This window comes from Diabrotica virgifera, chromosome 7 (assembly GCF_917563875.1).
Source record: "Diabrotica virgifera virgifera chromosome 7, PGI_DIABVI_V3a".
Lineage (NCBI taxonomy): Eukaryota > Metazoa > Arthropoda > Insecta > Coleoptera > Chrysomelidae > Diabrotica > Diabrotica virgifera.
In genome coordinates this window covers 25,907,431-25,935,092 of record NC_065449.1, presented here as the reverse complement: position 1 = coordinate 25,935,092, position 27,662 = coordinate 25,907,431, and the positions used below count along the sequence as shown (strand labels likewise).

The 27,662-nt window shown below is 33.3% G+C and overlaps 1 protein-coding gene across 5 annotated transcripts in view; it reads right to left on the bottom strand.

The window, feature by feature from the left end:
• LOC114328697 (centromere-associated protein E) overlaps nucleotides 1–27,662 on the bottom strand; it is a 419,952-nt gene that overhangs the window by 52,071 nt on the left and 340,219 nt on the right. For 3 of the 5 annotated variants that reach the window (XM_050655514.1, XM_050655511.1, XM_050655512.1), the window contains exons 5-8: nucleotides 19,661–19,833; nucleotides 10,733–10,929; nucleotides 7,624–7,797; nucleotides 1,969–2,105 (exon numbers count right to left, since the gene is read on the bottom strand). In XM_050655514.1, the coding sequence (XP_050511471.1) occupies nucleotides 1,969–2,105; nucleotides 7,624–7,797; nucleotides 10,733–10,929; nucleotides 19,661–19,833 (681 nt within the window). Of the gene's footprint in view, nucleotides 1–1,968; nucleotides 2,106–7,623; nucleotides 7,798–10,732; nucleotides 10,930–19,660; nucleotides 20,121–27,662 lie in introns of all 5 variants that reach the window. The other 2 variants (XM_050655513.1, XM_050655515.1) reach the window with 2 other exon arrangements.

Below are 27,662 nucleotides of genomic sequence, written 5' to 3'. Positions count from 1 at the left end.
CCTTGGGGGTGGTTGCCACTTCATCTCGGGGGCGGGAATTTTTTATTACATTTTAACCATGTAAATCGATGTAAAATGTAATTTTAAGAAAAAAATGTTCGTTACATTTTCTTCGTAAAACTAATATTTTTCGAGTTATTCGCGCTTGAAAGTAACAGTTTTTCGATAAAAAAATCGACTTTTTAGAAGATTTTTTGAGAATATGTACCTCGAAAAATATGCATTTAATCAAAAAATCTGTAGATATCAAAATTGCATCATTTAGTAGCACAAACCAAATCCCTTTTCTGTAATATCTTTAAGACCAATACAAACCGAGATGCGGCATGTCAAAAGTTAGCTTTTTTCGTCAAATGCATAATTTGAAATATTCAAAGTAAAATAACGGAAAAACTTTACATTTTTCGAGGAAAACTTAAATAATATTTGTTTAAGTATACAGTTAGGCCTTTCAAAAAAAAATAATAAAAAGTTCCTAGCCTGAAAATTAGGCGACTTATGATCAAAGAAAGGTCGGTACCTGCTTTTCTCTATGAAAAAATCAGCGAACACAACCCCCTAACTACCCTTCTAATTAAAAATTGGTCTTCACCTTTCTGTAATTCCTTTTATATTTGTATTATCAATAAACCCAAGAAGTTTGACCTATTTAAAAGGCCTAATTTTAGAAAAATTGGAGTTTAAAGAAAAATTTATTTTTTGGAATTTCCCATTTTTCACCTTTTACTTTAAAATATCTCCGAAAATACTGGAGATACGAAAAAAATGATAGATTACTAAATTGTAACCTTTTTAATAACTAAAATTTCCTTTTACATAGATTTTCATTACAGTGAACAGTTAAAGAGATATAGCTGTTTAAAACATATATTTACGAGCAAACACCCCCTTATTCGAGCTCTTTAAACCCACCCTAATTAAAAACTAAGGGATCTTATGGAATTTAGTTTACACAGTCTTATAACTCTTTAAAAATCCTACAAAGTCATTTTTGAAAAAACTTTTTATCGCCAAAAATGAAGGAGCTATGTTTATAAAACGAATTTTTTTTCGAAAAATTCGGATAGTCCGCTTATGGATAATTTTCAATGTATGTATAATACCAAAGAACCGGTTCGTATACTGGAAGATGACTAAAAAACTATTTTGCATTTGTATTTGTACATATTTGTAAATTCGTATTTTTGTGTAAATAAATGTTTTTGTAATTCTTTAATTCTACTTTTTTTTCTGTATAGATCTATTAAAATATCTACTTATAATAACTGTAATGTTATTAAGGGTGGTTTTTAAGGGTTGATATATTATGATATAATATCCTAAAGTATAAAACAATCATTATTTAACCAATCAAAACCAAATTTTACCCATATTAAAGTTTACAATGTTTTTATATATCTAAATTTTGACAATAAGGGGTAGTTTACACCCCTAAAAATAATCAACGTCCTTAAAAGCATGAGATAGAATATGAAGTACGGAGTGAGATGATCCTAATCCCAAATTTTTATGTAAATCGATGCAAGCCGAAATTATTCTTTGAGGATATGTAAATTTTTTATATATAGCTCCAACAAGGGTGGTTTTAAGGGTTGAAATATTATGATAGTATATCTTAAAGTATAAAATGTTATTTTATAATTTTTTACAATTAGGGATAGTTTTCACCCTTAAAAAACCAAAAGCATACAACGGCTCAATATAGAAAATGAACTAGAGGGTGTAATGAGCCTAATCCCAAATTGTTGTACTAATCGATGCTGGACGAAAAAATTGCGAGGTTTTGCCATTTTTTCAGCTTTATTTCCTCGACTACAGGTATTCTTCTAATTTTGTGTATATTTTTCCATTAGCAATACACAATTCAATAGCCTTCTCGCAAAGACGCAATAAATTACGCACGATAAATAAAGAAAGTCGAGATAATCGAGCGCAAATAAAATCCATCCAGTCAGATAACGAACTCACCTGTAATGTGTTTCTTGCATTTGATTTATTTTGTCCTGAAGGCACGCAACAGAAACTTCGCTGACGTTGCTTGAAGAATGCTTGTCCCAATCGGGAGTGGTACAAGTCGTGTCGGCACCATTGTTATCATCGATTATCTGCAACATTTCAATAAAACGATTTTGTAAAAAAGTTTATTTTTATCGAAAAGAAATGAATTTTTATAGAAAAAAAGTTAAGACTCGTGTTCGAAAAATTTTTCAAACATGTAAAAACTTAATATTTTTAAAAAATCATACAGAAGTAAAAACTTCGTTTGTATAATGGTATAAAAAAAGTTTATTAAAAACCATTAAACGTCATCCAAAAGGATTCGCAAAACGTTTTCGATCTAGATCAGATCATCTTCAGTGCGTTCTGCTTAGTACATGAAACTAGCAATCTTATGAAATTGGTAACATCGAGAAATATGGTTTACATGATAACTACATAATATTTATAGCGACTCCAAGTCGATGTTAGAAGATTAAATGTGTTAGGAGTGCTCAAAGGGCAACATGGTTCCCTGCTCGATAAAAACTTGTGGTTCTTGCCAGTTCAGTCCACAAGTTTTTATCGAGCAAGGAACCATGTTGCCCTTTGAGCACTCCTACACATTTAATCTTTTAACATCGACTTGGAGTCGCTATAAATATTATATAGTTATCATGTAAACCATATTTCTCGATGTTACCAATTTCATAAGGTTGCTAGTTTCATGTACTACGCAGAACGCACTGAAGATGATCTGATCTAGATCGAAAACGTTTTGCGAATCCTTTTGGATGACTTTTAATGGTTTTTAATAAACTTTTTTTATACCATTGTACAAACGAAGTTTTTACTTCTGTATGATTTTTTAAAATTATGGTATACCTACAACCAGCTACTGGGTATTTTCCCATTGATTTTGTTTTAATATTTTTAATTTTGTAATACACTTAACTCCATCTTTGACTACAACACTGTCAACATTGTAAATATTAAAGACAACCAGTGTTTAGTTTTAAGGTATACCAAAAAGAGATAATGTGTTTCGACTTTCGACAAGACTTTCGAATACAGGGCACCCCGCCCTTTTACCCTCAGAGTGAGTTTAGACGTTGTCCACGCAACACCCTGTTGTTCCCTCAAAAAATTCCTTTTCAAGATATTTTACGCCACTCAAAAGTGTAACTTAAGACAGTCAACAAGCAACATCTCTGTTGCGCACCGCTGTTACCGAACTCCTGTGAAGTTGGGGGGTTGCTAGACGAAGTCACTACCCCGAACAAACAAACTTAAACTTTTTACAGAAACTTTATTCTTATATAATGTAATTGTACATTTAATTATATAAGAATAAAGTTTCTGTAAAAAGTTTAAGTTTGTTTGTTCGGGGTAGTGTCTTCGTCTAGCAACAACAGCGGAGGTGTGACAGCTGAAACCGGCGAAAACGAGAAGCTATCAATCCCTGGAATTTTGGGAATTGTGTCGTTCAGCCTGGCCCTAATCATCGTTGGATGGATACTGTATCGACGATGGAAGAAGCAGCTTCGACGCCACATCCGACATGAAGTATCTAAGTCAATGGAGATGCTGAGGTTAGACGCCCAGAATCCAGGACCAAACGCATAGACACATGTGCCCATATTCGTGAGTAATTTTTCTTTTTAATACAATACAGTTTAACTACTTATAAAGTAAGTTTGATAACTACTTTTTTTAATTTTCATATTGAAATTTTGATTTGTTTAGTTTTCTTACTAATTTACTGACATTTTAAATATTGACGGTTATCCAATATTATTGATCCTTTTATTTTACTTACATTTATATTTTATTATAATATTTTATATGTTATATTTTGTTATATTTGATATACTCTACGGCAATGATAAGCTTTACGAAGTAATTGCAACTTCGAGACACTAGGGCATATACTATTGAGTAACGTAGTCAGGCCAAGCCGAATTTATGTTCAAGGAAACATTTCAACGTATTCTGGAAGATATAACTATATTAAATAGGAATCTCACAAAAGACACTATAGAACGAAGGAAAAATAAGCTAATCACAGATAAATGGGTGGAAAAACTCAGGAGTATCACGGAACAGTTTAGGACGGTGCATAAAGTATACAAAGTTGACAGCTGTAAGGCAGTAGAAGACAAATTTATTTCCGATATTATTGCAAAAATTGGAGAAAAAATCGAAAACGTCCAAACAGAACTACGGAAAAGACAAGTTAAACATAACAACGACAAGATGGGAAATCAAAAATGTAAATCTCTTTCTCACAAGATCCGTCAAGGGTATAGAGCAAATCAAGTCGTTGGTCAAACAACAGCTCCGTTTGGCAGTGTGTCACGAGTTCACTAAGAATTCCTTTATACACTCCGTACAATTCACTCCACCTGCTCTCTACAATTTGCCAAAGATTGTGCATTGTTGCTAAAAGAACAATCAATTATGACATACCTATTACAAAAAACTGTATGTCTATTTTGATCATATACCCTCTTGTATAAACTCCATCAGCCCTTAACCACTTAAGGATTGATGGAAGTATATATTAAATTATATACCAAGCAATTTCCATCAGACTGGTCACTCCCAGTAGCAGAAATGTCCCAATATACACTCTATGGAACACTAAGTTCAATACTCCACAGTTGTTTTGCTTTATTGTATATTTTTAGTCAAAACCTAGACATAGTTGTTTTTTATGTTTTATATGTACATTTGTCTTTTTGTTAATTTTAGCTAGTAGTTTGTATATGTGAAGACTATATGTACTGGGCCGAAGATGAAGCATAAAATGTAAGCTTCGAAACCGGTTGCCCCATGATTTTATAACAACTAATAAACAACATACAAACTATAAGATTGCGAGTATTGACTCATTTCCTTATCCACTAGTATAATGGACTCGCATTGGCAACCCTTTCATCATTTAGTCAAATATGAGTTTCAATAGTGCCCTTTTGTGAAGTGTAGACCAAGTGTTCAGAAGTTGCATCGCTTTTGGTAGCTGCACCCAATCAACATTGACACGTCCTCCTCGTAAGACTATAACCAAGACCTGAGTGCCAGTGAAGTTTGATACACAAATAGTGCACATACACAATCAAAAGACTTTTGAAAGACTCATTACACTCGTGAGTGCTTATTGTAGTTATAGTATTATAGTATTTTGATTCTGATTGATATTTATATTCATACTCTGATCTTCATAAGCATCTGACGGTGCAGCTGTCTATGGTTAATTTAATCAACAAATAAAAGTTGAGCTCAATTGAGAGTGCAACCTTTGCAACATATTCAACAAAAACTACCTACCCTTTCACCATTATTCCTTCTACGAACAAGCATAAAAATATTTGGAAGGATAAAAACAATGTAAAATAAGGTTGCTGAAAATCGCCTCACATGTCCCCTGGAAGGGTCCGGCACTGGCCTACCAGAGATAGCAGATCCTGGGTTCGGCCATTATGCAACCGAGTCAAGTAAAGGATGTTACCCCTAAAAAGATGGCTTTCTGTGAGGCCACAAGATTACTAAAGAAGTAGAAGTTTGGAACACCAGAAAAAGCTCAGATTTGGAGCCCTATCTGATGCTAGTAGATATGGGAGCCTGGAATAGCCTGGGCGCCAGCAACGCCGAAGACCAAGTCCTTATGGTCCTATTCCGTACAACATGAGTGATGCTATGTACTCTACTATATTTAGGAAGTCTAAGTGTCTGAAGGATTCACAAATGGACCTTTATGGACCTTTATGGACCACAAATGGATGAGTTTAGCTGACTCTGTAAAGATCTCGGTCTAGGGTATCTACGGACGAAGCGAAATCCAATATTCCAAAAAATAGAGAAAGGAAGGAAATCATAAAACAGCTGATAAATGGGCAGCGAGCAGAGATAAGACCTTATCAGGATAAAAGATTCAAATGAAAACCCTCACCTTAACATCTAAAGATATGTATCCATACGTGGGTGGGTGCTCCGTGCAGCAGCTCCACACAGTGGATACGTTGGTGCTCGCCGCTCACCCTCTTTGATTCAACCGGTATGCGGTTTATATGTAGGGGAGCGCATGACGTATCCATTTGTGCAGCTACACCGAGCACGGAGCACCCACGTATGGATACGTACCTTAACACCTAACATACAAAAGAGTATTTTTTAAGACTTGGAAGAGGGACAATGTGAGAAATACGATTTAAGGATGGCAAGGAATCATTCAGATATCGTCCAGAAGAAGCACAAGAAACAAACAAACAAATAGGTTTAAAAAAATGGAAAGCTTCAATTTCTTCAGTATTTTCCAATATTCACCAATTGTCTCGTATTTAAAAAATAAAAAATGAAAATGCATTCTGACCTACCTAAGATTATTAATGAAAAAAGTATGTTGTCTCCTCATACTTTTCATATTCATACTTATTTAAAATCAACACTTATGAAAATGAATGCTTTACTTACAATATTATTATATTTCTCTTTGTATACAAACAATTTTGACGTATTTACAAATCTTTTACGTAAAGTCTGTCAACTAATAATCATGTTGATGACATGCACTGTCATGTTTTGAGGTTATGTCCGTTTTGACTTCAAACAAACAGTTTGTAACACAGCCGATAGAGGCGCTGATAATCAAATTGTTTACACAATAATTCATACAAACTTTTGACAACCGCTGAACACAAGGTTGGTCGAGTGGTAAAAGATATGGTTATTATTCTTATGAATCAATTTTTTCGATTCAAATAATCATTGTTTAACTTTCCAGCCTTTTCCAGAGAATAAAATGGATGAAATAGAAAAGCCATCAACTAATGCAGACACAAAATTTTTAGATGATTCGATGAAATACGTTACAGGCTAATGAGCTTCAAAATGTTCCTCTAAATAAAAATATTTCATATGAAAGGGTTTCCTAATAGTACAGTGGACTCTCTCTATAGCGAACACGGATATTACGAGGTTTCGCTTATAACGAGGTACACTAGATGTCCAATGAAATTCCTATTGAATTATACCACCTCTATAACTAGGCATATTTGGTTATAACGAGGAAAAATGAAATCGAAAAATATGTTTCTTTACGTGTTTTAACGTAGTAACGGCTATAAATAAATACTTAACTGCCTGTATATAGAAATGCCCAACATCTGTGTTATTATCGAGGCCAGTGCTGTAATAAACTCCACCGCCTGTATTAATTTTTTTTTTGTTTATTTATCGACCGATATTGACCATTGTAGGAAATTTACAATTTACGATGGCGAAGTCTCATTGTTCATATCGACCATCGACACCTAATAAAATACGTAAGAGGCATCAAAACATTTCAATATTATTATTGATTTATTATTTCAATTATATTATTGTATTTTGTATTTTGACAACGACATCCGATGTGGACGTCGAAACGTTAATAAAATCATTTTTTTAGTTAAACTGTTGCTTATTTCCCCTTTAGAATAGTTGATTACAAAAATGCCACAAGGAAATAGCTTCAGAACTACATATATTATGGTTGTCGATATATAACGAGATCCGCTTATAACGAGGTAATTAGTCCGCCATTTCAGTTCTCGTTATAGAGGGAGTCTACTGTAGTAGGATTCCTAATTGTAATAAAATACTTACGTTCGTTGCTATAGAAGCTGGAGCAGAACTATGGTGCCTGTGGGAATCGAATAATAGCTGTTGCTTTTCGTTATCAGACAACGGAGAATGAGCGACATCTCTTAACCTGTTCCTAAGAGCTGTGTTCTCTTCTGTCAAATGTTCCAGTTGAATATTAGACTCCTCCTTAAAAGACTAACACGTAATTAATATAATTTATTGAAAATATAAAAGAAATTTGTTTTAAAAAATATAATATAACATAACAGAATTCCACAAAGCCAAACTATTTTTACAGTTCAATAAATTGTTTTTATCTGCTATTCTTGTGGCATGTTTAACATGATATCTTTATTTGAATTCAACAATTATGATTTCAGTGCACCATTCCTCTGGCATTTGTTCTTCTTCACAGACTTTGATTATTATACTGTGAATTTGATGCATAATGCTGTTACCTCCATCTTTGATGAGCACTGCAGAGATACAGTTCACTCAAAGCGACTTGTTATTTTTGAGGCGTGTTTGCATCTCTTAGTTTCAATATTAAATGAGGTTCTGGATGGGTTTTATTTTTTGCACGTTTGGGTGACCCATCAAAATTGTTTTTTTTTTTTTTGTCTTATTTAGCGTGATATAGAACTTTCTAGTTTCATTTTGCCCCTTGAAGCTCGTAGGTATGGATCCCGCGTATGAAAAAAAAAGTTGATTAATAGCAAGCTGAAAATAGACTAGACACCCTTAAGCTATTAACAAATTTTCAGCTTGCTATTAATCAACTTTTTTTTCATACGCGGGATCCAGACCTATCGTGCACAATCTGGTTTTCCAAAGTCCGTTTTTTCTTAAATGCACACGTTTGCATCTAAGAGTTCTTTGTACGTTTACTCCTTATCCCGTGTTACTCTTTACTCTGTTACTCTTCTGTGTTGCATAAGTTTATAAGCATAATTTTCTCTTTTGTGATATCTTCACATTCGTCATCGAACCCATCTTTGTATGGAATGAATTCTTCTGATCCTAGGACGTCATTTGCCGCTTCCTTAATCTACATACAGTGATGAGCGTGCTAATAACCGGCAAAAGAGCACAAAAGATTAAAAACATAATTATTAAGTTGTGAGATAAAAAGAAATAAAACTAGTAGAGTTGTTAAATTTAGCGATAGTAACATATAAATTGACATTATATCGATTGTTTCCCACCTTTAGACCTATCAGAGGAGTATGTCAACTAAAACTGTCACTGTGACAGTGGCATTTCTCAAACTCGTCCGATACGTCTAAAGTTGGGAAACAATCAATATAATGTCAAACTATAAGTTACTATCGCTAAATTTAACACCTCCACTAGGTTCATCTCTTTTTATCTCACAACTTAATATGTTTTCCATCTTTTGCGTTATTTTGCCGGGTATTAGTGCGCTCATCACTGTATATCCCAATGTCCCCTAGCTGTTAAATTCTCATCTCATCTATTGTGTGTCCGTTTTCACGGTTATTTTGATACCTAGCTAGTGAGCGGGGATCTTTCAAGAGTTTTAAAGTGTAGCAACTGCTTTTCTTGTTTTCTTCTTTTTTCTGCATTAGACATTCTTGCTCTTACATATTTTTGCGCCTACCAAGAAGTGGTCTGAATCTATATTAACCTTCCGATAACCAACCTTTTTTGTTACACGGATGACCAACAGCGGTCAAAAATGACCCCCAGTCAAAAATGACAATGACGAAAAAATTAAGTTGTTTTAAGAAATAAAATAATGTATTCGTAATTTTAATGTTAATATTGTATCGAAAATGATAAATAATAGTTATTTATGATATAAGTGTTAAAAGTACACGTTTAAGGCACGCATGTGAAAGTTTGCACAATGAGCGACAGCGAGTTCTGCAATTCACATGAGTGCCTTAAAAATGTACTTTTTAACACGCATGTCACACAATATTTTTCTACAAACATAATTTAGGACAATATCTCCAAAAACTTTTACTTGAACTTGACTGACATTCCATTTTTATATTTTTTTGACATTACATCAAAATTGCTTATACGGTCAATACGAATTGCAGTGCCATAAAATTTTTAAAGCACTAGTGCCTTAAAGTAGCATTTTTAACGCTCGTATGGAGTGCTAAAAATTGCATTTTTAACACGATTGTAGAAAAATATTAGTAAAACCTATTTTAATTACAAATAAACAAAAACAGGAATCATCATTCTGAACATAGAACTAAGGAAATTTTAAAATATACACTAATTTATGTCGTCACAGGTTTAACAAACAATTTTTTTTTAATATTGGAATGTTTCTTACAAACAATTCCACATAATAGACGGTATTTACTTGAATATAAAATTGGAACATGGAAGGCCAAGGAGTTCGTCTTTGACTCCAAATTCAGAAAATATTTTTTTTTTTTCATAAAATGTAGGGTATTCTTTTTATTACAAAATATGAGGGTATCTATAATGATATTAACGTCAAATAAAAAAACAGTGAGTTTAAAATTGAAAGTATTTCTGAATTTATTAAATAAAAACATACATTGGGGTCAAAATTTACCCCATGGTCATCCGAAGGTTAACCCCACGATAAGTAGTACATCCACTACATTAGGAAAATGCCTATTTTTCTATTTTTCAGTTTTTTGTTTTTTTTATTTTTTAAAAGCGTAATTTCCCCTTTTTAAAATTCGCATTAAAAATCGCATTCATACAGTAACTCAATTCAAGCGAATAAGTCTAAAAATAGTTGATATTGATATAGAAAATCTTAGTACTGTAGCATGAAATCAATATTACTGTTTCAAGCAACACTTTAACAAGTGTATGCTTATCAGTAATATATTAAAGATCATAAAGATTATGTTATCAATAATAGTTAGAACAATTAATGAAACTCAAAATGTAGTAATATGTTGTTTAATTTTGACTAATTCTTACATTATTTTATTGAACACTTATTTCTCAATGCAGTTTCATTAAAAATTTGGTAGTTCGATCAAAAATTTTAAGTATTACTTCCTTAGTTCAAGCAAAATGATTACTTAGTATCTCAATATGGATCTTGTGGATGTACATAAACAATGAGACAAAGTTTTAAGTAAACGAATCAAAAAAGAATTCTCACCTTTAACTTCTGTATTTCCTTTTGTAAAATATTCAGCTGGCCCTTCTGCTCGCCCAATTGAAGAGCCAAATTGGTCTTCTCCTGAGCCATCTCTTGCAGCTGTTTTCTCAGATGTAACAACTCCTCTTCTGAAAGGGAATCCACTGAATGGTAAGGATTCTCGCCAGAATCTAGTTGGTTGTTGTTACGGGTAATTCCTAAAGAATTTAAAAATTATAAACAAGGTAAAATAAACGTTTTTAAGAATACTACCACTACAAGAAGAGTCTTCGCTCCAAAGCACAAGAAGATATCGGTGATACCCCAAGTACCTTAACAGAATATTCAGCACCTGAATATTTTCCTTCAGAGAGAATATATTAATGAGAAAGCATAAATAATAGAAAAAGCACTCAAATCCATGAAACGCAAGAATATCTTGCTAGGTACTATCTTAAAGAGTTATTTACAACCTATACAAGGCCTCGTCCTCACTGGTAAATTTTTCGTGCGTATTGAACTAATGGTACGTCAAGAATTTGCGTCACAAGAATTTGCATCGCAAATTTTTACCAGTGAGAAAGCGATACTCAAATCATTTGATCTTCGCTCGAAAACCGACAACCGATGGAGCGTGTGCGTTGTGGGCGTCGAAAATTCTTGCGTCCGATTTATGCGACGAACACGTCCACATTAGCACAATTTATCTCGAGTACGAAAATATTTGCGACGAACACCTGATTCGACGCAAATATTTACCAGTGAGGACGCGGCATAAAGCTGTACGTCTTCAATAGAGAAAGATCTCAAAAAGCTGGGAAGAAGCAAGGATTACGTTCATTCATAAAAAGGTCCAAGAAACTGTTTGGAAACTACATATGTATCATGAATTTTGTATGTTTTTGAAGATAATGTCTAGAACACATTTTTGCTATCAACTAAACAAAACAATATCAAGGAACCCCAACATTCACCTTTTATTTGTTGACCTTAACAAAAGTATTCAACAAAGTATCACCACATGGTCGAAGAAGTCGTGCAAGTACATCAAAAAATAAATAAACAAAAAGCAGTCAGACCAGATGATATTCCTGGAAAGTATGGAGAGCATTAGAGGAGACAGGACAAGTTGGCTAACAGGTTTATTAATAGAATTATGGAAGTTGGACAAATTCCAGACGAATGGAGAAGCAGTAAACTAGTACTAGTGCAGTTACTGAAAGGTCCATGTCACCAGCCCCCCCTTTTTCGATTTAAGGGTCAAAAAAAAGCTCATTCGTTTGTATTGCGTTAGTACTGGATTGTATCACCCTTCATTCGTTTGTACTGCCCCCACCCTTTTAAATCTGCCTGGAGGGGCTGGTGACATGCCATCCCCCCCTTTTTCGATTTGAGGGTCAAAAAAAAGCTCATTCGTTTGTATTGCGTTAGTACTGGATTGTATCACCCTTCATTCGTTTGTACTGCCCCCACCCTTTTAAATCTGCCTGGAGGGGCTGGTGACATGCCATCCCCCCTTTTTCGATCTGGGGGTCCGGGATGGGTATGTTCGTTTGTACTGCGTTAGTATCGGATTGTATCGCCCTTATTTTGTTTGTACTGCCCCCACCCGTCTAGATTGGCCTGGGGGGCCAGTGACACGCTACCCTCTACTCTGCACTTTTTGCCTTCTGAATGTCGAAAATAGGCTATTTCGTTTGTACTGCGTTAGTACTGGATTGTATCACCCTTCATTCGTTTGGACTGCCTCCACCCTTTTAAATCTGCCTGGAGGGGCTGGTGACATGCCATCCCCCCTTTTTCGATATAGAGGTCCGGGATGGGTATGTTCGTTTGTACTACGTTAGTATCGGATTGTATCGCCCTTATTTTGTTTGTACCGCCCCCACCCGTCTAGATTGGCCTGGGCGGCCAGTGACATGCTACCCCTCTACTATGCATTCTTTGCCATCTGAATGTCAAAAATAGGCTATTTCGTTTGTACTGCGTTAGTACTGGATTGTACCGCCCTTATTTTGTTTGTACTACCCTTACCCTTCTACATTTAAAACAGAGAAGGATTAGTGCTAGGAGTAAGGACACAAAATCAGCCAAACGTTGCACATAGTAACACCGCGGGTGTAAAATTTGGTAAATTCGTCAAAAATGAAACGAATTAAATTTTGAAACTGAAAAACAGGCTTGCAAGCCACTCTCCACTCTCCATGGGGAATGGAAATTTACCCCCTCAGATGGATTTCGGAGTAGTAGCGATTTGAAAAATGGTACATGTATTTGTTGGAGATATTTTGAACACCATTTTCAATCAGAAATCAGAGCAGAGACCTTGTCTTTTCCTACTAGGAAGAAATTTATCCATCCCCTCAATAAATTTTACAGTTTCAGACGCTATCGATATGAAAATCAAAGATCTTATGCGGCGCATTCCAAAATGCACTCTTCGTTGTACAATTTCAACCTCTCTGGATAACTGATCAACTGAAACATACATACGGCAGAATTTATTGGAATCGAAAATTATTAAAAGTATTTGGAACATTAAATGAAAAATTCCCACAATCAATATCTTTCTTACCATCTAATGTCAGAGACCAGATAACAATAATTGCCGCTGCTATGTTATGGTAATTTGTTTTCTAGAAAGGTTTGTATTGTTCGTTTATGACTGCAATAAGATTAAGAATTTCCGTATTTCATTTGTAAAATAAATATAGTGTCAAAAACTTGCTTATACATTTGACGCACTGTCCTGTGTTAATTGACTCTACAGATTCAGTGCCAAAACGAGACATTTTTATAGAAAAATATTTGCAAGTATATTAAATGCCAAACTAACCTATTAAATAAACAATGACATTGCAATTTTCGATTTCTACTATGGAATTATCGCTGTATAGACCAGGGCGGATTCCGATTTTTGCAGATAAAATTAGGTGACAACTTCAGTAATTATAATTGACTTATGCTCCTTCTCAAATATGTTTGGAACATTATTAAAAAAATTTTAATATTTAAAAATTTCGAAAAACATCGATTTTTTTCAACTTTCATTGCTTGTAACTTAAAAACGATTCATTTTGGAACAAAGTCATAGGGAAATAAAATAAAGATAATTAAATTTTGTATGATATACGACACGACTGGTATAAAATATCTTAAATGATTATCCTTTCTGCAAAATAGCAATAAATACAAAATAAGAGGGCAAAATAAGCCTCTTTTTATTCAATGTTTTTCAACCACTTTGGTTGCACTTAGAACCTTCGTATTTTACTTAGAAAATTCTTACAACATATTCAATCCGTCCACCAAATTTCACTAAAATCAACATAATAGATTTTGCATAATAATTTTGCAATCTAAATTTTTTAGAAAAAGTTCAAATTTTTTAAAAACTTTCTGAACAAAAAGTAGACCTGTTAGAAGTTTGCTAAATTTTTTACATATCGAGAGGTACTTTACCAATCCAATACACTTTACAAAATTAAAATCGGAATATTTAAGCGGCCTCAGCACTGTTTTAAGGATATAAACAATTTTTTTGCTTATAAACAAATATAGTGAGGACGTTTGAGTTGGAATAAATTCATTTTCTCGAGAATGGGCAACTCTGGAGATAAATCCCTAAACAGGTCGATTTTTATATTTAAATTATAATTTTTGGGATATCTATCATACTACTAACGTCATCCATCTGGGTGTGATGACATAATCGATGATTTTTTTAAATGAAAATGTGGGTCGTGTGCTAGCTTATTTGAAAGATTATTCAATTCTCTATTTATTACATAATTATTTATACAGGGTACCCAAATTTTTTTTTAATTAATTGAGACAAACAGAAGAAAGTATTTAATTTAGTTAATTCGAGATACATTTTACTGTTGTCCTAAAAGAGAAAAAAATGTTTATTTGATAAATAACAGAAAAATGAATTTATTCGTATTTATTAACTCAAACGTCCTCACTGTATTTGTTTATAAGCCAAAAAATTGTGTATAACTTTAAAACATTGCTGAGGCCGATTAAATAAACCAACTTAAGTTCTGTAAAGTGTATTACATAGGTAGGGCGTATCTTTATAGGTAAAAAAAATTAGCAAACTTCTAAATAATGGTCTACTTTTTGTTCAGAAAGTTTATAAAAAATTTTAACTTTTTTAAAAAAATTTAGATTGCAAAATTATTATGCAAAATCTGTTAAGTGTATTTTATAGTCGTATATCATAAAAAATTCAATTATCTTTATTTTATTTCCCTACGATTACGTATATTTGCAAATATTGTTCCAAAATGAATGGTTTTAAAAACGATTGAAAAGTTGAAAAAAATCGATGTTTTTCGAAATTTTTAAATATTTGAATGTTTTTATTAATGTTCCGGACATATTTGAGAAGGAGCATAAGCCAATTATAATTACTGAAGTTGGCACCTAATTTTATCTGCAAAAATCGGAATGCCACCTCTCACATCCACTTCAAAACAGATCCGCCCTGGTCTATTCAGCGATAATTCCATAGTAAAAAAATCTAAAATTGCACTGTCATTGTTTATTTAATAGGTCAGTTTGGCATTTAATATACTTGCAAATATTTTTCTATAAAAATGTCTCGCTTTGGCACTGAATCTGTGGAGTCAATTAACACGTTGACGGACAGTGCGTCAAATGTATAAGCAAGTTTTTGACACTATATTTATTTTGCAAATGGAATACGGAAATTCTGAATCTCATTGCAGTCATAAATGAACAATACAAACCTTTCTAGAAAACAAATTACCATAACATAGCAACGGCAATTATTGTTATCTGGTCTCTCGCATTAGATGGTAGGAAAGACATTGATTGTGGTAATTTTTCATTTAATGTTCCAAATACTTTTAACAATTTTCGATTCCAATGAATTCTGCCGTATGTATGTTTCAGTTAATCAGTTATCCAGAGAGGTTGAAATTGTACAACGAAGAGTGCATTTCGGAATGCGCCGCATGAGATCTTTGATTTTCATATCGATAGCGTGTAAAACTGTAAAATTTATTGAGGGAATGGATAAATTTCTTCCTAGTAGGAAAAGGCAAGGTCGCTCCTCTGATTTCTGATCGAAAATGGTGTTCAAAATATCTCCAAAAACTACATGTACCATTTTTCAAATCGGTAGCGTAGAACTACTCCGAGATCTATCTGAGGGTGTAACTTTCCATTCTCCATGGAGAGTGGCTTGCAAGCCTGTTTTTCAGTTTTAAAATGTAATTCGTTACATTTTTGACGAATTTACCAAATTTTACACCCGCGGTGTTACTATAATAGTTTTGGCTAATTTTGTGTCCTTACTCCTAGCATTAATCCTCCCCTGTTTTAAATGTAGAAGGGTAGCATGTCACTGGCCCCCAGGCCAATCTAGACGGGTGGGGGCGGTACAAACAAAATAAGGGCGATACAATCCGATACTAACGCAGTACAAACGAACATACCCATCCCGGACCACCATATCGAAAAAGGGGGGATGGCATGTCACCAGCCCCTCCAGACAGATTTAAAAGGGTGGAGGCAGTACAAACGAATGAAGAGTGATACAATCCAGTACTAACGCAGTACAAACGAAATAGCCTACTTTCGACGTCAGATGGCAAAAAGTGCAGATTAGAGGGGTAGCATGTCACTGGCCCCCCCAGGCAGATTTAAAAGGGTGGGGGCAGTACAAACGAATGAAGGGTGATACAATCCAGTACTAACGCAATACAAACGAATGAGCCTTTTTTTGACCCTCAAATCGAAAAAGGGGGGGATGGCATGTCACCAGCCCCTCCAGGCAGATTTAAAAGGGTGGGGGCAGTACAAACGAATGAAGGGTGATACAATCCAGTACTAATGCAATACAAACGAATGAGCGTTTTTTTGACCCTCAAATTGAAAAAGGGGGGGCTGGTGACATGGACCTGTTACAGAAGGTGAATATGAGCTATTACCTCCGATTTCGTTGAACCTCCATCGATTTGCATGAAAACTGGTGAGTAATTAGAGGATATCTTAAGGAACAAAGGTGTCATGGTGCCAACTTGCGCTTTTACCCTGGGGGTGAATGCCACCCCTTCTCGGGGGTTAAAATTATTATTTTTAAATAACCCTATAATTCGATAGAAGGACAAATTCTAAGCAAAATTTGTTATATAAAGTTACTAAAATAAATCAAAACTTTTTGATTTATTAAAGATCAAAGATTTTATTTTTTCGTGAGAAAAATGTATGTTCTTAAACGATTTTTCATAAATAACTCAAAAATTAGAAGTTTTTACAATAAACTTATTATTACCAAAATTGAAGCTAAAAAAAGTGAAATTAACTTCTTACTAGAAAAACCTTTTAGTTTTAACTCAAAGTGAGTTAAAGGTAATTAAATGTATATTTTTTTCGGCGAATACCCAAATCTAAGCATGCAAGCTTAAATAACAGAAAAATGATGCATTTTATAACATAAACTTATTAAACATTTGTCAAAGTATTTAGAAATATCTATCAAATGAGCCTCCGAAGAAGTTAATAGCATTAAAATTTATCCTCCAAAAATTTTTCAAAATTTACTTTTTAAAAATTTTTCCAAAAAATATTTTTTTTTTTAATAACTCCGTTAATTTTTACGATATCAGGTACAACTAAAAACTATTTGAAAGTTAATTCCAAGGGCCACGTTAAATCTAACCTTTTAAACCTCTTACTTTTTTAGCAATAAAGGGTTAAATTTCCCCGGTTACACGACTTTCGCAGCAAAATTTAAGATTTAAACATTTCAATCTCGGTTATTTTTTACCCTACAGAAATAGTAAAACAGGTAAAATAATATTTGACACAGAAAAAACTAAAATTTGGCTAAATATAATTTTTTACGTATATTCAGTACTTTTGGAGTTATCGAGAGAAAATGAAAACTACGATAATTTTAAAAATTCTGATTTTTTTAAATTATATCTTTTTTTCAAAAATATGGATTCTACACCGGTCAAAATTGTTGAAATGATTATTTATTCTAATATAGGGAATTACTTGTAAGGATTACTATGAATTATTAAATTTTTGTGGAAATGGCGTATGTTTTATTTTTCACTTTTTCCTAAAAAATTCGAAACGGTTCTCTTATTTTTGGTAGCTCATTTGATAGGTATTTCGAGGTAATATGACAAGTGTTAAGGAGGTATATTTTATAAAATGCATAGTTTTTCCGTTAGTTAAGCTTGAATAGTTAGATTTGAGTACTCGTACAAAAAATATACACTCAATTACCTATAACTAACTCACTTTCAATTACCATTAGCTTAGTTCTTTAAGTAAGGAGTGTATTCAATGTTTTATTATCTTTGATTTTGGTTGTAATAACTTTTTTGTACAAGCTTATAGTTATTGAGTTATACATGAAAAACAGCTTGAAAACATGCATTTTTTTACGAAAAAATAAAATCTTTAATCTTTAATAACTCAAAAAGTATTGATTTATATTAATAACTTTATATAACAAATTTTGCTTAGAAATTATCTCTCTATCGATCTGTGGTATTATTTTTAATAAAATAATTTTCACCCCCGAGAAGGGGTGACATCCACTCCCAGGGTAAAAGCGCAAGTTGGCAGCATGTCCCCTTTGTTCCTTGAGGTATCCTCTAACTATTCACCAATTTTCGTGAAAATCGATGGAGGTTCAACGAAATCGGAGGTGAAAACCTTCATATACCTGCTTACAAAAACAAGGAAGATACAACAATGTACAAACTACCGAACCATAAAACTACTTGACACCGTGAAAATATGGGAAAAAGTAATTGATAGACGGATACGTGAAGAAACTGAAATATCCGATAATCAGATCAACAGCAGATTAAATTTTCATTATAAGACTGTTGATGTAAAAATACAGGAATAAAGAAACAAACGCTCATGGTACTCATTGATATTGAGTAAGCATAGGATTGAGTTCCTCGAGAGATTCTGTGGTGGGAACTACTATTAGGACAGATGTGGAAAAGACTGATAAAATTTATGTGAAAGTAGAACTGCATCAAGGCTCGGTGCTCAGACTGCTCAGACCTTATTTATTTTCATTAGTTTTGGATCAGATCAAAAGATTTAAAATTTAGTAGGACAGAGTACATATTTGGAATGTTCATTTAAAGATGAAGTTATTACGAATAAAATGATATCTTTGGGTGATAAAATGATTGTGAAAAGTAATAGTTCTAAGTACCTACGATCGGTATTACAGAGTAATGGGGAAATAGATGGAGATATATGCAGCAGAATTAGGGTTGAATGGAGTGCGAGTGGCGTGCTGTGTGACAGAAAAAATCCAATGAAGCTAAGACCAGCTATGATGTACGGAACTGAATCTTGGGCAGTTAAGAAGAAAGGGGAACAACGAATGCATGTGGTGGAAATGAGAATGCTTGGTTTAGGTGTGGCACTAATTGATGCCAAAATGAGAGAGGATTTGTTAAGATGATTTGGTAATGTCCAACGTCCAGACGTTAATCACCCAATACGGAAAATTGCTGATATGTGAGTTCCTGGAATTAGTAGGAGAGAAGACCAAAGAAGACATGGGGGAAACGCTCAGGCAGGACATGTCGATAAATGGGATTAATATTTATATGACCCATAGAAACTTTGGAGTAATGTAATTAAGGAAGCCGACCCAGCATAAGGATAGAGGCAAAAATAATGACAGAAATAAACTAGTCTTAAGAAAGAGTCTAGAAACGGTTCTAATAGTCTTATAAATAAACAGAAATAATATATGCAGAATAGACATACATAATTACATGAATGAGAAATGCGTTTTTTCTGGCGCGGCTATGTAATTGATACAAGTAGTATTCGAAAGCAAACCCCAACAATCGTCGACAGACCACTATTAAAACCCACTAAACAAGAAGATATTACAGCAAATCAAAAATCAAAATTACTTACCTTTCTTATCATTTTTCCTGCTTTCTCCAATCTTGTCTATTCGATCTCTCGACGAACTCTTCCTCGGCTTGGCACCTTTCGCAACCTTTGGCTCCGCATCTAGATTGGTCACTGAAGAAGCCCTGGACAGATTGTCGCCTATGGTCTGACCATCTATTTTCGTATTTTGTCCTCTACGAAATATAGCTTTTATACTTTTCATGTTTTATAATACTAAAAAGGCACTATCGGTCGATTCTGGTATACTATACTAAATAGTATTTGTAGGTATAGTTTAGAGGCACTTTGAATTGGTCACAAATCTAAATTTGTTCGCTACGTTTCGTTTCGTTATATTTTTTGGCACTTATTCGAGTTTTTCTATTTTTTTTTGTAGTTTTTTTTTTGTAAATACTTAGAAAAATACTATTCTCAGCTTTTCTATTGTAACGTCTTAAGATTGGTCCCTCTTTTGATTGTTCTTTAAGAAAAAAAGATAAAATAAGTACTTTGTCAATTGATTTGGTTAAGGAAATTGAGTTGTTTTATATTCTACACTGAATTTATGGAAATTACATACAATTTCTTAGTGTTATTCGTTTAATTTGTGTTTTACAATGTGTTTTAAATGTATTGATTTTTTTCGAATCCTGAGAAAACTAATAAATATTTTTGAAAAATTGAAACGCAGAATAAAAGATTATATTATTGCTGAGGGCCGAAAGTTCCTGAAAACTTCTATAATGTTTATTTTAATAAGTTACAGGAGTGAAAATAAAAGAGAAACTTTATTGTAATTTTTAGTTGCAAATATTTTATTCAAAAGAAACTTTTTATTTATTCTAAGGGACTTTCGGCTTTCGGAAATAACGTCACTTTCATTCTGCGTTTAAATTTTACAAAAATACGTATTAGTTTTCTCGGGATTCGAAAAAAATGAATATATTTAAAACACATTGAAAATTTTGACAGGCGACATTTTGCGCCTTTCCTCTTAATTAATCATATAATGAGTGAATAGAGTAATGTATAAAATAAAGAAAGGTGAAGGAGTTGGATCAAATTAATGATATACCTAGAAAAGGTTGAAAAGCATTGGAGTACAGAGGTATAAGTTATGTAAGAAAACTGTTGAATAACGTATCTAACAGTTCTGTTAGAATAAAATAGGATTATGAATGTGTATTACTCTTTAGTTGTTTAGTAAAGTGAAGAAGTTGTTTTGCTGATTTTAATTTTTTCTTGTGGAAGTCTGTTATAAATCGGTAGTACATATTACAGCCAATTGGATCATTGTACATACTAGGGACAGACAGATCTTCAATATACAGGGTGAGTCATGAGGAACTGTACATACTCCTACCTCGTATAGAGGCCCCTATGGGGAATAACAAATGACCATTAAAAAGTGTCTGCTCCCATTGTTTAATAATATACAGGGCGAGTTTCGCATTTCGACAGAAATTTATATTCGTCATAATTTTTGAATGGTCAGATCGATGTGTCTCTTATTTTGGTCAATCGTTACGCTATTACCACCTAATCAACTGATTTATTCAAACTAGAAAAAAATCAGGTCCGGCTTTAAAAAATTAGTTCGTTTGGGTTTTAGAAAAAATTTCACCCTGTATACGCTTTTTGAAAACTCTAATATGAATTTTACAAATTAGACAAATAGGAAATTAAAATGGCATATTTATTTTTCCCCCACACGATTACTTAATTTTTTATTAAAAAATCAAATTTGTCAAAATCGCAATTTTACCATAAAAATAAAAAAATTAAACGTTTTTCTTAAAATTAAAGGTTTCACCATTTTTTTTTTCTATAACACGTCTAGATCTAAAACTCCCCATAATACTTCTCTTTGGACTCTATAGTTTAACATAGACGTGATCAAATAGATAAATTTTAAATTTTTTCACTTAATTTTAGCGATTTAACTTTGCAATTCACGAAGCTGCACCTTTTATTTTTTTAAATTCATAACTTTTACGAGAAGAAGACTGAAAGTCTACAACAATTGTCATAGTAGTCACAATGGTAACAGATATGTGCTGTAAAAATTTCAGAAATTTTTTTTTAAATAGAACGTTGTAGCGAGTTAAACCGTGATTTCATCTTTTTTTTTTCATTTTTAGGTTAAAATTCCGATTTTGACAAATTTGATTTTTTAATAAAAAATTAAGTAATCGTGTGGGGAAAAAATAAATATGCCATTTTAATTGCCTATTTGTCTAATTTGTAAAATTCATATTAGAGTTTTCAAAAAGCGTATACAGGGTGAAATTTTTTCTAACACCAAAACGAAATAATTTTTTAAATCCGGGCCTGATTTTTTTCTAGTTTGAATAAATCAGTTGATTGGGTGGTAACAAAAATTAAATATTTGTTCAAAAAAAATTAATTTTTGTAATAAAAGTAATTTTTTTTAAATCTATGGTTCACTTTACCAAGATTTTAATTATTATTGATAGTCAAATTTGATTTTTTATAAGAAATTAAGTAATCATGTGGGGAAAAAAATAAATATGCCATTTTAATTGCCTATTTGTCTAATTTGTAAAATTCATATTAGAGTTTTCAAAAAGCGTATACAGGGTGAAATTTTTTATAAGACCCAAACGAACTAATTTTTTAAAGTCGGACCTGATATTTTTCTAGTTTGAATAAATCAGTTGATTAGGTGGTAATAGTGTAACGATTGACAAAAGTAAGAGACACATCGATCTGACCGTTCAAAAATTATGACGAATATAAATCTTTGTCAAAATGCAAAACTCGGCCTGTATATTATTAAACAAGGGGAGCAGACACTTTTTAATGGTCATTTGTTATTCCCCATAGGAGCCTCTATACGAGGTAGGAGTATGTACAGTTCCTGATGACTCACCCTGTATAAGCTCTCCACCTCAGGAGAGTATTTGGCCCAGGTCTATTGTATTAAGTAAGACGAGATGGACCCTTCTCGTAGCAACAGTAAGCTCCACAAAAGCTGATTTCTTGTACTGAAGCTTCTTGTACTGAGGATTCTACCTGTGCTCATGAGGACATATCCGGGGCAAAGACAAAGTCCGTCAGCAGAATTTGACTCCCAGCCTCTACTATTTCCCTTTACATGTTTATTTGTAGACTCAGAAGAGTCACAAGAGTTCTCTTGTGGGTTACATGTTTTCCCTTCGTGTTCATTTGATTTCCATGAAATGATGTTATCGGACTTGACACTGCTTCCCTATAATGCCAGACTATAATTCCCTAGACATCACTAGCATTCTGGGGCATCACGACAATACTTGTTGCCAGACATCGCATATACACCATGGTGTATATCATGTGGAGTGTAGAGGATGAGAAATTCCTAATTCAGTTTCTCCTGTGAGGTGTCTTAATCAGTTCAGAGCGCCCTCGGACAGTCCCAGTCAAGTATGATACTTTTAGTCCCGCATAACAAGTATGAAACTTTTACTAAGAAGAAGAAGACTTACTAAGAATAATCAAAGAGAGGAAAAAAGAATACTTGAAAGATATGAAATACTCCACATCATACGGATGGTAAAGTACAGAGCAAAAGATCAGTCTGAAGACGCTAGAAGTCGTGGCTGATAGACCTGAGGAGATTGTTTAACCGCTCATCCGTAGAAATCTTTTGTGCAGCGGTTTCCAAAGTTGAAATTGCCATTTGGATCGCCAAACTTTAAAAGGAGACGGCGCAGTAAGAAGGAGAGAAATACGATGAAACTTTTCGCTGTTTAATAAAGTTTTGCAGTTCTATTTGGATCTGAGCTTTTCTTAGAACCTCTCCATTTGTAATGTGGTTCACCGATGGAATTCTGAGCAATTCGTCAAGACACCACATCCCGAAAGATTCCACACGATTGAGGATCTTACTTTAAATGACCTGGCTCATTTCCCTACATCTGGATGGGCCATATAATATAGCATATTCGAAAGTTTAAAGAAACTTCATGCCGGTGAGGTAAAGAGGCAACGAAATTAAAGGAGAATGTATAAATACAACAAATACATATCAATATTGAACACAAATGCAAAACTTTTCTATTAACTTTCTATTAATAAATTAAACTTAGGATACGCTTTTGTAAACAGCTTCATATCTTTCTGTAAATCTTGTTTATGTAATTGTTTTTTCAGTGTAGAACATACCGATCAAATTCCTTAAACCAACAAAATATTTCGGTTCCTCTCTCAAATTGATTTCTGCTACCTACAGCTGATTATTTACAATTCTGTTATTAAATAATTCCAGCTCTTTAAATTTTAACACACTTGTTGGTGGTACGTGGGCAGAATGCGTAAACATAAACAAACGAAATAATCGTGAGAAAACAACGATTTGATATATCGTATAGTATTTAAATATTTTTTTTTAAACGCAGCTACCTGTTAATTAAATGTTTGGCTTCTAACCTTGAAAGCTGAGACAAATTGCTGCTGTGATAAGTGGTTGGTATAATTTTGAATTATGTAACACGTAATGGTACCATTTAAAATGACATTAGCTTTGGATTTATCCTTATGGACATGTGCTCGAGTTGAGTCATATTACACATTGTCATTACACATGGGTGTTATTTTTCCCATATAAATATTATGTTTATTTATATAGGATCTAAATCTAACCATATAAATACCATCATATACCATATTATACAGTGAGCACGTAAAGGTTGGAATAAATTCATTTTCTCGAGAATGGACGACTTCGGAAAAAATCCCGAAACAGGTCAATTTTTATTTTTAATTTACGACTTTTTGACATATATATCGTACTAGTGACGTCACTCACATGGGCGTGATGAGAATAGGGGTCGTGTGATAGCTCATTTGAACGGTATTTCAATTCCCTATTCAGTAATATAAACATTAACATAATTATTTATACAGGGTGTCCAAAAAAATTTTTGAATTAAATTTATTGACATAAGAAGAAGAACGTATGTAATTTATTTAATTCAAAATATATTTTACTGCTCTCAGAAAACAGAAAAAAGTGGCTGCTTTAATAATGAATTTAAGCAAAAACATTATTTATTTGTCAAATAAACATTTTTCCTGTTTCCTGATAGCAGTAAAATGTATTTTGAATTAAATAAATTACACACATTCTTCTTTTTATGTCAATAAATTGAATTCTAAAAAATTTTTTTGGACATCCTGTATAAATAATTATCACGTGATCCGTATTCTCATTTAAAAAAATCATCGATGACGTCATCACGCCCAGATGGGTGACGTCACTAGTACGATATATATGCCAAAAAGTCGTAAATTAAAAATAAAAATTGACCTGTTTCGGGATTTTTTTTCAAAGTCGTCCATTCTCGAGAAAATGAATTTATTCCAACCTTTACGTGCTCACTGTATAAATGTTTATATGTAACTAACAATGAACTCCAAGAAGGCAAAATTTATGAGAATATTCAACACACAAAGAAACAACGAGAATCTTTTCATAAACGGAACCAATGTCGAACGAGTAGACGAATATGAATTGGAACAAATGATTACTACCAGGAAATCGAAATCAAAATAGAAAAGGGTAGATTACTTTTAATGGGAAATAAGCCACAATTTTACCAAAAAAATGATTTTATTAACGTTTCGAAGCCCAAATCGGGTTTCGTTGTCAAAATACACAATACTAGTATTTTGTATTTATAGTTATTTCCCATTAAAAGTAATTTATTGTAAAAATGCCACAAGAAAATAGCTTCAGAACAACATTAAGAAAAGGGTAAAGCAAATTTAAGTGGGTGAAGCTGTATTTCAAGCAGATTCAATAGAAAGTATATCTATAAATAAAGAAGTTTTGAACAACTTACGTTTTGCAGACAATACAGTAATATTAACGGATAACAACAATGATTTACAGAACGTAATTCAATGCCTTAATGCAGGGCTTCCCAAACTTATTCGTACTGTGACGCCCTTGGGACTTTGCTATTTTTTTGCGACTGCCCTCAACCCAACCCCAAATAATACTTCCCAATTTTAGTACTAGCCTAGTAACAGGTTATAGTTATAACAAAAAACACTATTTTAACATAATTTATAATTTTTATGAGAAACTAAGAACGAAATTAAAACAGAAGCACAAAAATAAAAAGGTATATTTATGTATGTAACTGGCTGGTTAATGTGAGGGATGTGATTGCTTTTTTGAGCACAGCTTATGAAACCGGGGGCTCCAGTTTGGAAATTGCCACTCTCATCTCTTTCTTTATGTTTATGTTTGACCTCTACTTGTTTTTAATTACTGCAACTGCAGTAAAGCCTATTTCGCACAAGTTCGAAGTCGCAAATGGTAATAAAACATTTAATGCAGCACTGCTGATGGCTTGATATTCATGAGAAACTGAGCTAGAAAATTTAAACAGTTTGTCCTTGTCGTATTGAAACTTTAGACTGCAATCGCATGACAATTATATCAGTTGTTCTTCTTCCTTTGTTGAAATTGTCGATGGTGTGGATGACTGGAAAGGGTTTTTGACCCAGATCTTCGGGAAAATATTTCTCAAAGTGTTCGCTCAATGATAAGATGTGTTGTGTAAACATATTTTTTAAAAAGGGATCGATGATTTCTATCGTTTTTTCTTGTAGAATACCTTGTAAAGCAGGGAAACAGTCAATTTCTTGATCTTCGAATTTTCTCTTCCATAAGAGCAACTTCTTCTGAAACCCAGTAATTTATTAGGATCACTCACAACAGAATACGGAATGCGCTCGACTCCAGTGTTGCCACTGTCCGGATAATTACTCGATTGTCGGATTCAACAATTTTTTTAATAATTTCGGTAAATCAAGGATCTATCGATTTGATGTTATATTTTTATTTGATTTATTTATTAATACATATATTTTATACTCATTTAAAATCAAATAAATATATTTTCTGTATTAAAACTCCGCGCTGACACGCGACGCCCCAGGGCGTCGCGACGCACAGTTTGGGAAGCCCTGCCTTAATGAACGTTGTCACATGAGTACGGACTGAAGATGAATTTAAAGAAAACTAAATGCCTGCTCATGACTAAACCAGCACACGCAAACATCCAATTGACTATTGAAGATACTGCAATTGAGAGTGTGGATAACTACAAATACTTAGCAACATGGATAACATCAAGTGTATATCAAACCAAAGAAATTAAGACACGTATTGAAATAGCACGTGCATCATTCTTTAAACTTAAAAAGTTTCTTTGTTGCAGGGATATAAGGTTAGAACTGCGCCTAAGGATGCTTCAGTGTTACGTGTTCTCTACTCTTCTTACTCTACTCTTCTTTATGGCTTGGAAGCGTGGACATTAAAACAAATCCATCTGAATAAGTTGGCCGCCTTTGAATTTTGGTGTTCAGAAGAATCCTACGAATATCATGGATTCAAAGAATGCCAAACGTGGAAGTAACTAGAAGGATAGGAAATGAAGCGGAAATAATATTGACTATCAAAAGACGAAAACTTTAATACTTATATATGTGATGAGAGGGCAAAAATACTCATTATTGCAACTTATTATGCAAGGCAAAATCCGAGGAATGCGAAATGTGGGAAGACGAAGAACATCCTGGCTTAAGAACTTACGGGAATGGTTCGGATGCAGTAGTGCAGAGCTATTTAGAGCGGCAGTCAACAGGGTCCGCATTGCCATGATGATTTCCAACCTTCGATAGAAGATGGAACTTAAAGAAGAAGAAGATGTGTCTCTGATTTTATATTAATCCGCTAATGTTAGTATATTCTTGTTTAGTTTTTTGTACAATTCAGACCATCCGTTTAAGAGATAATTAGACGTTTCCAGACTTTTGGTCCACTCCGTATAAATAATGATCTATGGTGCCACAGATGTTTACCATATTTAACAATATTTCTTATTTTATTAATGAGCAACCGTCCTTCTGGCGCCTCTGTTTTTTTGTCCTTATCTCACATTTTCCTTACATGTAAAACTGTTATACCAGAATGAATTATGTTGATACGTGCAATAAAATAATGTTTACA